Source organism: Lolium rigidum, chromosome 7 (genome assembly GCF_022539505.1).
Source record: "Lolium rigidum isolate FL_2022 chromosome 7, APGP_CSIRO_Lrig_0.1, whole genome shotgun sequence".
NCBI classification, from domain to species: Eukaryota; Viridiplantae; Streptophyta; class Magnoliopsida; order Poales; family Poaceae; genus Lolium; species Lolium rigidum.
The window spans coordinates 314,172,042-314,181,956 of NC_061514.1; the positions used below are offsets into that span (position 1 = coordinate 314,172,042).

General features: G+C 40.5%; 1 protein-coding gene across 1 annotated transcript; it reads left to right on the forward strand.

Moving 5' to 3' along the window:
* The first annotated feature begins 288 nt into the window (after positions 1 to 288).
* Positions 289 to 9,915, forward strand: LOC124673872 (importin-11-like). Its single transcript, XM_047209916.1, has 24 exons — positions 289 to 444; positions 598 to 707; positions 1,132 to 1,204; positions 1,305 to 1,366; positions 1,443 to 1,584; positions 2,161 to 2,379; positions 2,479 to 2,545; positions 2,971 to 3,376; positions 4,193 to 4,340; positions 4,423 to 4,583; positions 4,921 to 5,020; positions 5,135 to 5,209; positions 5,286 to 5,420; positions 5,599 to 5,691; positions 6,236 to 6,418; positions 6,495 to 6,599; positions 7,028 to 7,186; positions 7,553 to 7,597; positions 7,677 to 7,898; positions 8,502 to 8,608; positions 8,699 to 8,755; positions 8,868 to 8,943; positions 9,019 to 9,296; positions 9,371 to 9,915. Exons 1-23 carry the CDS (start codon positions 304 to 306, stop codon positions 9,181 to 9,183), a joined length of 3,051 nt encoding a protein of 1,016 aa, XP_047065872.1. The 5' UTR covers positions 289 to 303; the 3' UTR covers positions 9,184 to 9,296; positions 9,371 to 9,915.

Below are 9,915 nucleotides of genomic sequence, written 5' to 3' on the forward strand. Positions count from 1 at the left end.
AATCCAGCGTTGGGACTTGGGAGCAGGCAAAGGCGTGTCCCCTGGCCCTACTGCATACTAGAAAATCGTATCCGCGCAGCGAAAACGGGTTTGGGATAGATACGTATTATAGCAGAGTAGACGACGAATGACGTCTCCGGGTGTCCAGGCCTCTCAGCTTTCTTTCGCAGCCTTTCTTCCCTTCTTCCTCTCGCAACCCCACCGAGCGACCCCCCTCTCCGATCATTCCTCCCCAGTTACCGCCGCCGCCGCCGCACTCCGTCGCGGCCTCCCCGTCCGCGGCCGCCGTCGTCGGCGAACAGCATGGCTCTCTCCGCCGGCGATGTGCCGGCCATGTACACGGTCCTCGCCAACTCGCTCAGCGCCGACGAGGCGACGCGGCGGCCGGCGGAGGCGGCGCTCGCGCAGTGCGAGGTCCGCCCCGGCTTCTGCTCCTGCCTCCTGGTAAGCCTCCCTCCCATGTCCGCCCGCCCTTCCCCCCATTCGCCTCGCTGGGAACGGGGGCTCTAGGGCTTTTCCCCCGTGGCGTGCCCCGATCTGCGAGGCAATTGGGGGGAGGCCCGAGCGAGCTGACCTGCTGATCTGGTGTTTCTGCAGGAGATCATCTCCGCGAGGGGCTTGTCCTGCCGCGAGGACGTGCGTCTGCTCGCCACCGTTTATTTTAAGAACAGCATCAACCGATACTGGCGGACTCGCCGCGATTCCTAGTGAGCCCCCATCCAGTTCCGTTGGTTAATTATTACGATTCATCGAGTGTTTTTGCTCACACTAATGACAATGTGATATCATACTGTGATTGAGGCTCTGCCTAAGCTTCTTGCTGTCAACATGGTGGTGTTAGAATAGGTGTATTGGTTCAATGTCTGATGCCATTTTTCTAGAGTCGTCGATAACCCTAACTGATACTGTGGAAGATGTACTACCAGATAATTTTTGTTCTAGATCACCTCTCCGTGGAGTAAATACACTTGTAGATTGTTTTATGATCCTAGCTCAGCACTTCCGAAGTACAATTTCTTCTGTTACTGTTTAATTGATAATGTAAGGCTGCAAGTGTCAGCGGTATAATCACTTGGAAACTTGTTGACAAACTCTGACATCTCACTTACCAGTTTCCATTTCCCGTTGTAGTGGAATTAGCAATGAGGAGAAGGACCACCTTCGTAAAAATCTCTTGCTGAACATACGGGAGGAGAACAACCAGGTGCCGACTAGATGACACTTGTGTATATGCAACCTTATGATATTAAACCGATATATCATGTGTTTTGATGCTAGTGTGTTATCTTCATGTTGTAATCTAGATTGCGCTTCAGCTAGCCGTACTAATCTCCAAGATTGCACGTTTGGATTACCCAAAAGATTGGTAAGCATTTGCAGCACAACTCTTGTCAACTATCTTCCAAATGGGTCAAGTTGTTGCTCACAATCTTGTCATTCAGGCGGGACCTTTTCTCTGTGTTGGCACAACAGTTGCAATCAGCTGATGTTCTTGCTTCACATCGTGTGTTTATGGTCTTGTTTCGAACTTTAAAGGAGTTGTCAACTAAACGGCTTGCTGTGGACCAGAGGAATTATGCTGAGGTATTTGATTTTGCAAAAACTACTTATCCATCTGTCAGTAGTTATCACTACTCAGATGTGTTTGATTTCATGTTTTTCCCATTATTAGTTTGGTATAGTATTAGCTAATTGGCCCATAGTGCATCATCATACACAGGCACACACCATTAGCAGATGTGTATTAACGCCGCTATTTCTTTTAAATTCAAGCACGTTAAGTCATCTCAAGTGCTGAGCCAGAGGATCATTATAATGTGAACCTTTCTCTGTTCGTGAACCAAGGTTTTTGAGTGGTTGTATACTCGCCAAGTCGTTTTCCCAAAATCAGGGCGACTCGCGACTGTACATCGACTTTTGTCAACTAATCGCTGAGTCGCAGGGGCGACTCGTTTTGACTCAACGACTCAAAAACCTTGTTGTGAACTGATGAGGAGACATGCCATCCATAGCATTTCTGTACTCTTTTCTCAGAGCTTGAATTTATACAGCTTGCTTTTTACCTTTTGCAAATCTTATTGACTATGAACAAGAATTCCTTAACATACTACTGATTGTAAAGTGAGTATTATGTTTTAATACATTTCGTGACTTATGCAGATTACTAGCCACTTGTTTGAATACACCTGGAACCTTTGGAAGAGCGACGTGCAGACTATATTGCAAAATCTTTCTATGCTCTCTCAGAGGAATGACATAGATTCCATTTTGGAGCAATCAAACGATCTAATTTTGATATGCGACCGTTGGTTGCTTTGTTTAAAGATCATCCGGCAACTCATTTTTTCAGGTTACCCAAGTGATTCAACAACAGCGCAGGTAATCAGCTTTACTGTTAAGCCCATTCATATACCGTTATTTGATCTTCATCAACTGGTCTAGAAATCAAAAGCCGTGATTAGCTACTCGAATTTGCAGGAAGTCTGGCAGGTCAGGGAAGTATGTCCAACAGTTTTGACTGCCATTCAATCCCTTCTTCCTTATTGTAAGTTTTGTTTTCTCTTGTAATCTTGATTGTGTTGATCTAATAAACAGAAGCTGTTCTGACTTTACCGAATCGATAGTGATCCATTATATGTTTAGCGTTCAAAGTATTAACTGCATTGCTAAAATTCGAGCTTATCTTTTTGTCGTCCTGCCTCTTTATTTGATCTGGTCATTAAATCTCACAGCAAGAAGCTGGAACTGTTATTGAACTATCCCTTTTGCTATCCAGAAACCAGAATATTTGGAGAACATAGCAATCTTGTTGATATAAGTGCCCCTGTTTATATCTGCTTATGGAATTAAACCTTTGTTTGAATCTTCCTCTCTGATATTAGTTTGTCTGACCTGTCAAGTGTGGCATGCTGATTGATTTAAGTTTATTTCTCTTTGTAAAATTATTCCTTACTGCATTTTACTTGACAGACTCGTCCTTTAAAGATAAGCAAGCTAAACTATGGGAATTTGCAAAAAGGGCATGCACCAAGTTGATGAAAGTCCTTGTCACCTTACAAGGCAGACATCCATATTCTTTCGTACACCAAACTGTGCTTCCTGCTACAGTCGATTTCTGTCTGAATATGATCACAAATCCCGAACAGGCTGGCACATCATTTGAGGAATTTCTCATACAATGCATGGTTTTGGTAAAATCAGTATCAGAGTGCAAAGAGTACAAACCAAGTCCCACAGGTCGCGTCATCGATGAAAGTGCACAACCTTTAAGCCTGGAGCAAAGGAAGAAAAACTTTGCAGCAGTGGCTAATGACATGCTGAAGATTGTTTTGCCTGGTGATCGAGTTGTGTTGCTGTGCAACATTTTAATAAGGAGGTAATGTTCCGAGTAAAAAATGCATGTTTAATCTTGTCTGCAAGTCCACTGGACTATTGCAATATTAGTAGGTCGCATGTTTTGATCTTTGACAAACATCAACTTAGACAGATCAAGTTTGTGTAAGTTAGGTGATGACTTAAGTCAACTTTTGACTAAGCACAGATGCGTTAATGCTGGCTGAGTACATCTTTTTGTCAGTGATATTCTGCAGGGGAAAATAAATCAAAATCCTTGATGAGCCGTGCATTGAAGAATTGCAAAAAATAGATTAGGCAGGAGCGGTTGGTCTTTCGTGATTAGATAACAACAACTAGGCCTTTTGTCCCAATCAAGTTGGGGTAGGCTAGATATGAAACCCAACAGAAACATAAGAAACCAAATTTCATGATTAGTTAAGCATATGGAATTTTCGTATCAGTTGACCCGCTGAAGTAACTGCCTTATGACAGTTCCATATAAGGAAAAATAACATGAAAATGTATTTTCTGATGCTAGTTCGCCTTTATAAATGTTATAAACGTATAATGGTACATAGAAGTGTCTCTGTGAGCTAGAGAACACTTTATTTCTGCACCAAAAGCATTTAATATGACATTCTTGGTGGATCCCTTCAAGTACTGTGGAGCACTACAGTATAACCTAATAAAATATGGTATGCTTGGTGTTTGGTGTCTAAAATTTGTTATATGCACGCTATATGTACATGCAAATTCCTGATACTGGGGGATTGTTTTGTAGTATTTATGTGTTTACATATTTGTTTCGGTTTTTGCCAGTCTTTTAGGATTCAGAAACTTACCGATTATTATGCAGGTACTTTATTTATACAGCAAAAGATTTGGAGGAATGGTCAGCGAGTCCTGAATCCTTTCATCATGAGCAGAATTTGGTCCAGTGGACTGAGAAACAACGGCCATGTGCTGAAGCCCTCTTCATTGTCATCTTTGAAAAGTACCGAGAGGTATGTACATTATAACATTCTTTATGCGGACCTGTGAGTCTTTCCAATATTCCAATGCTTACATGATCACGTGTTTCCTCAGCTACTAGCTCCAGTTGTTGTTTCTATTCTTCGTGAAGCCATGTCTGTTTCTCCACCGCTAGAAACAGATGTTACGGCAGGAATGCTTTTAAAGGATGCTGCTTATACAGCTGCTGGGCATGTGTATTATGAACTTTCAAATTACCTCAGTTTTAATGAATGGTACGTCGAAGACCAACATTATTTCTGTATTTACTTGCAAAAGGTTGGGTGTGACTGCTGTAACCAGTCTGTGCTGATCTTTGTAATGGTGCACATTATTTGGTGAAAACTTGATCAGTCTTTAGAACAGCTGTTCGCAATGCTTGTAGACGTCACATTTGCATGTTCTTATGCGTTATGTACTTCAGACCTTTCTTGGGTTTTCTTCCTCTTTTAATATACACATGCAGTTGACTATACATTGATTTCCTTTCGATGGCACAACGAAGTTTCGTTGCAAAATTAATAGGTAGAATTATTCTTCACTACCTTTCCTTACCTTTTCTCGTTCCTACAGGTTCCATGGGTCTCTATCTGTAGAAGTCTCAAATGGCCATCCCAATATGCGTATCATTCGTCGAAAAGTTGCATTGCTACTCGGGCAATGGATTTCTGAGGTTCACTCTATCACTATATTAGAAAAGCAAAATACTTGTGTCAATAGTTTCACTTGACGGTCTGTAGATTCCCCACATCGGCAGCTTCTGATAATTTTAACTGCAACTTTGCAGATCAAGGGTGACACACGGAAATTAGTCTACCATGCTTTGGTTGCATTGCTGCAGGATAATGACATAGCTGTCAGGGTAAGTTTTGTGTTTACGATTCATCGAGGGTTATTCTACTTCGTTTAACGACGTGTTCATTCTGTTCTAATTTCAGCTAGCAGCATGCTCTTCTCTGTGTTATCTTTTCCAAGAATCTAGCTTTTCAGAACTTGATTTGTTTGAATGTCTTCCGACATGTTGGACAATGTGTTTCAAGTTGACAGAAGATGTCCAAGAATTTGATTCCAAGGTTTGGATTCTCGTAGTACATCTGTTGTTCCCTTCAGTTTTATTTATGCTAGGGCCCTAAATGGGTCACTGACCCACTGTACCGTTTTGACTATCATCATCATGTTACTGCTTACTAGTCAATCCAATGCCTGGTAAATTTATGTCCTTTTAAGTATTTTTCTTGTGTTTTTGTGTAGGTGCAAGTGTTGAATTTCATCTCAGTTCTTCTTGAACATGTAGGAGACAAGGTTATTCCATTTGCAAGTCAGCTATCACATTTTTTTCAGAAGGTATAGCTCAGGCATTTTGATCTGAATATGTGATATCCCATATTCCTGTTGTCTTGTACTCCATTAATGGACTGACAACAAGAGCGCAAACTCATGTTATGAGCTGAGCTGCTTGTGCAGTTTATGCTTCATATTGCATCATTTGCTGAATCTTACATCAGGAGGGAGATAAATTAGTCTTGTCAAGCAATAGGGTTATTCAGTTTACCTTTACAATTTCAACTTTCATTGCTGACTATCACCGCATAGGGTTGTTCAGTTTACCTTTACTTTCAATAGTCTTGTTTAATTGGAATGTCCTCATGGAATAATCTTAAGAACATCACCGCACTTCCATTTTATTATATGTGCTCTACTGTTAAGATAGTATCTAGTAGCTGGTAAGCAAGTCAACGCCTGTTCTTTTGTTTACTTTAAGACAGAAATAAAAGTAGCATAATATCAACTTTAGTCTTAGTGGATGAGTTTATCAGTACATGCGTGAACTATGCGTATTTTTGTTTGTGCTGTAGCAGTTATTCTAATTTCGATTTTTTTTTCCCAGATCTGGGATGAATCTGCAGGTGAAAGTTTGCTACAGATTCAACTGCTAGCAGCACTTAAAACTTTTGTTTCTTCTCTTGGATTCCAGTCGCCTCTTTCTTATCACATGCTCATGCCTATACTGCAAAGTGGTATAAACGTTGATAGCCCTGATGCTCTTAATCTTCTCGAGGACAGTGTTCTGGTAAGTAGTTCTTAACCATGTCCACACCGATGAGCATGCATGTCTGAAGATTATCTAACGTTGATTCATAATGCAGTTGTGGGAAGCAACCCTTTCGAATGCCCCATCTATTGTATCTCAACTGCTGGATTTATTCCCTTATCTTGTGGGTATCGTGAATAGAGGCTTCGAGCACCTGGAGGTTAGAATACACACTCATCCACACCCCAAAACAGAAGGGAAACATTTTTGCTCACATATAATAGAAGTGTCTTCTTAGGCATTGATGCAGTCCAAAACGTAACTTTGAGCGCCAGTTTCTTTCTTAATATGTAATGCAGAATATCATATTATTGTGAAATTATTTTTGAGACAAAACTACCTTTCTGTGTAATGATCTAGTTATTAATTGTGCTGCTGGTTAGAGTTGACATAGTTTGGCCTTCTACGATGACACTGGAATGAGTATTGTTGTAATTAGTCTGATTTGGAATGTCATAGGTAGCAGCATAAAGTAAACCTACCCCATGTCATTTGTATTGTTTCCTTATACTGCATGCAGCATGCCACGTTTAGTGATTTGGAAGGTTTTATTTTGTTGACCTCTTGAAGGATATTTGAATGATGTAGGTTGCAGTCAACATTATCGAGGATTACACAATTTTTGGTGGATCAGAATTTTTGAAAAGCCATGGTTCAAGTTTGGCGAATGTTCTTGATAGTATTGTTGGAAATGTTAATGACAAAGGACTTGTCATCACACTTCCAGTCATTGATCTTCTTGTTCAGGTTATTATTTTTCATTTTTAAAGCAACTTGACTTTGTGCAGAAGTTTACTTGATGTTTCTAGCTATGAATTTGTAGCAATGTTGACAATCATCTCAGCAAAATGTCCGGAAACCTAGTTTTTTACCAGTTGGAAGCATGAACTCTGTTCTCCCTGAATTGTAGCATCAGTGTTAAGGTGTAAATCCTCTGTGAACTATTTAGTGACCATATTATATGTGGAGGTTCGGTCATAGTACTGTGTAATGGAGCTATAGATGCATGTTTCTTTTTTTTTATGTCAAATTGTCAACTCGTTACAGTAAGGAGTTAGTTTAGTTTTTCCTCCCACTTTTTTGTATTAATGTAATTGGAGCTTTTGGGTGCAGCTGTTTCCCCAGGAAGCTCCACCATTGATATCCAGCGTTCTTCAGGTATGCTCAGATGACTTTGCATTCGCTTCTGTTTTTTTTTTCCGTCATCCTGACTTTTTCTATTCATGTCAACCTCTAGAAACTTATCTTCATATCTTTGAGTCGAGATGATGAGCATAACCCTTCAAGGACAACCGTGCGTGCATCCTCTGGAGCAATTATTGCTAGGCTTTTGGTGATGAATACAAATTTTTCGGCGCAGCTATTATCAGAGCCTGCCCTTTTGGCAAACATTCAACAGTCAGGGATATCTGTAAAGAATAATCTGCTACTCTCTTTGGTTGATATGTGGATGGACAAGGTACATTCTGCAGCATTTCCCTCTTAATTGGACTGAGATACACATGCCAGTAAATACATGCTTTCCTCATGGTTCAAGCGGCTAATGATGTACCTCCTCCGTTCTCTAATATACGATGTTTTGGCAAGCTAAATTAGCTTACCAAAATGTCTTATATTAAGGGAACATAGGAGTAGTTTATTATGCTGTCACTGTTTGATTTAGACGAGTGTTTACAATGATATGCTGTGATTATAGTCAAACTCACTAAATCGGTAAATCTGCTCTTTGTTCAGTGCTAAATCTTACCAGGTGATACTGACTTAAGACATGTTTTTACCAAAATATGATGTGCATATGATCAAACTCACTAAATCAGTATATATGTTGTTGGTTTGGCGCTTAACCTTGCTGGGTGATATTTTGAATATGGTTGCATTGTCAATGGAAACTTTTAATATAGTTCAGATAATGTGCCCTACTGACAGGATTAATAAGTGTTCAATATCAGCCTCAGTTTAATGGTCTTAATATGTTTCAGAAGCTGCCATACACTTTTAAATTCTCGAAGTTCCCAGTGGTTTATGCGTTGCTGTTTTTAACAAGCACTATATCATTGGACAGGTGGATGATGCAACTGTTATACAGCAGAAGGAATATGCAATGGCTCTTTCTGTAGTTTTGACCTTGCAGATACCTCAAGTCATTGACAAACTTGATGAAATATTAAGGTAAGATTTTTCTTGGGATGATAACTGAAACTTAAAAAATGTCCTGTTGGCTGGTAGTTTTGTACTCATTAGTTATATGGTTTTGTGCAGTGTTTGCACTACTGTTATAATTGGGGGCCGTGAAGTAAAGACTGATGATGATACTAGGTGTTGTATTGTCCTTCTACTATACTAATATGACTTATCGCTCTTTTATTTCAAGTAAATCTTGAAGGTCTCTCTTATTTCTATGCATAATGTTTCCAACAACAATCTGCAGTGGCGATATCACAAGCTCTTCTTGGATTGGCAATGATAATTCAGGTTACTCTAGCAAATTCTTGAAAAAGCGACAAGTAAGTTGTGTTTTTTATTTCTCTTTTCTGAGTATTTGGATATTAGACACTTTCTCTGACAATTCTCTTGATCAGGCAAAGGATTTAGATCCGATCAAACAAGCTTCGCTAGAGAACATGCTAAGAGAGAACTTGAAGGCATGTGCAGCTCACCTCGGGGATGCACCTTTCAATGCTGCCATCAGCAGGATCCATCCAGCAGCATTTGCTCAGTTGCAGCAGGCCCTGAATAGTGCATGAGATGTACATATCTCCTAATTGATTCTTTGCTGTTCTTCTGAATACATCGGAAGAACAAACGGCGCACCATGAGCCACCATTGCTTGGAGTTCATGGTGATCCCAACGCACCATGTAATTACCTCAGCACTGAACACAATCATTAAGCCGCATGCTGTGATGGATTTAACATTCCCTTTCCTTTTCAGGTGCTGCCATTCCATGCGCTGCTTTCCAAGTCCTGTGATTTTCTGTCGAAGATGACACCAATTCATCGTGTAGGTGTAGAGTGGTGACTAACATGTGAATAGGGAGAGGTGTGATGCAGCTTTTCAGTTGTTCCCAGGTTTACGGTTGATGGTCATGTTTTTCTGCATGTTAGGTGTGTGTGGTTTGACCACTCTAAAAGGTTGTTGGGAGTTCTTGGCAGCATTATTGGGGGCAATTTCACAATATTTTTGGTATCTGTTGGGGGTCAATTCTGTTTGTCTTTGGGTTGGCAGAGGTTTTGAATCTGTACTTCCCAGGCGGCTGACTTTACAAGGAGCAGAGTTCGGCAGAGGTTTCTGAATGTAATTCTTTGTTCGAGAACAAATTGTGATAGCGAATTGTTCTGAAACAGAATTTTGCTTGCGCACCAATATTTATACTTCCTGGGATCACGTACTGAACGGTACACCATTGCATTTGTCGTAGACAGTTGTGGAATGTGTTATTGGTTTCGCAATGGAAATTACAGACTTGTGTGCCGGTA

Bases quoted from the DNA above. Each gene is read 5' to 3' on its own strand.
- LOC124673872 (XM_047209916.1), top strand. From the start codon at position 304: ATGGCTCTCTCCGCCGGCGATGTGCCGGCCATGTACACGGTCCTCGCC. The intron at 1,585-2,160 runs GTATTTGATTTT...TGACTTATGCAG, and splicing joins ACCAGAGGAATTATGCTGAG to ATTACTAGCCACTTGTTTGA. The intron at 8,756-8,867 runs GTGTTGTATTGT...AACAATCTGCAG, and splicing joins AAGACTGATGATGATACTAG to TGGCGATATCACAAGCTCTT.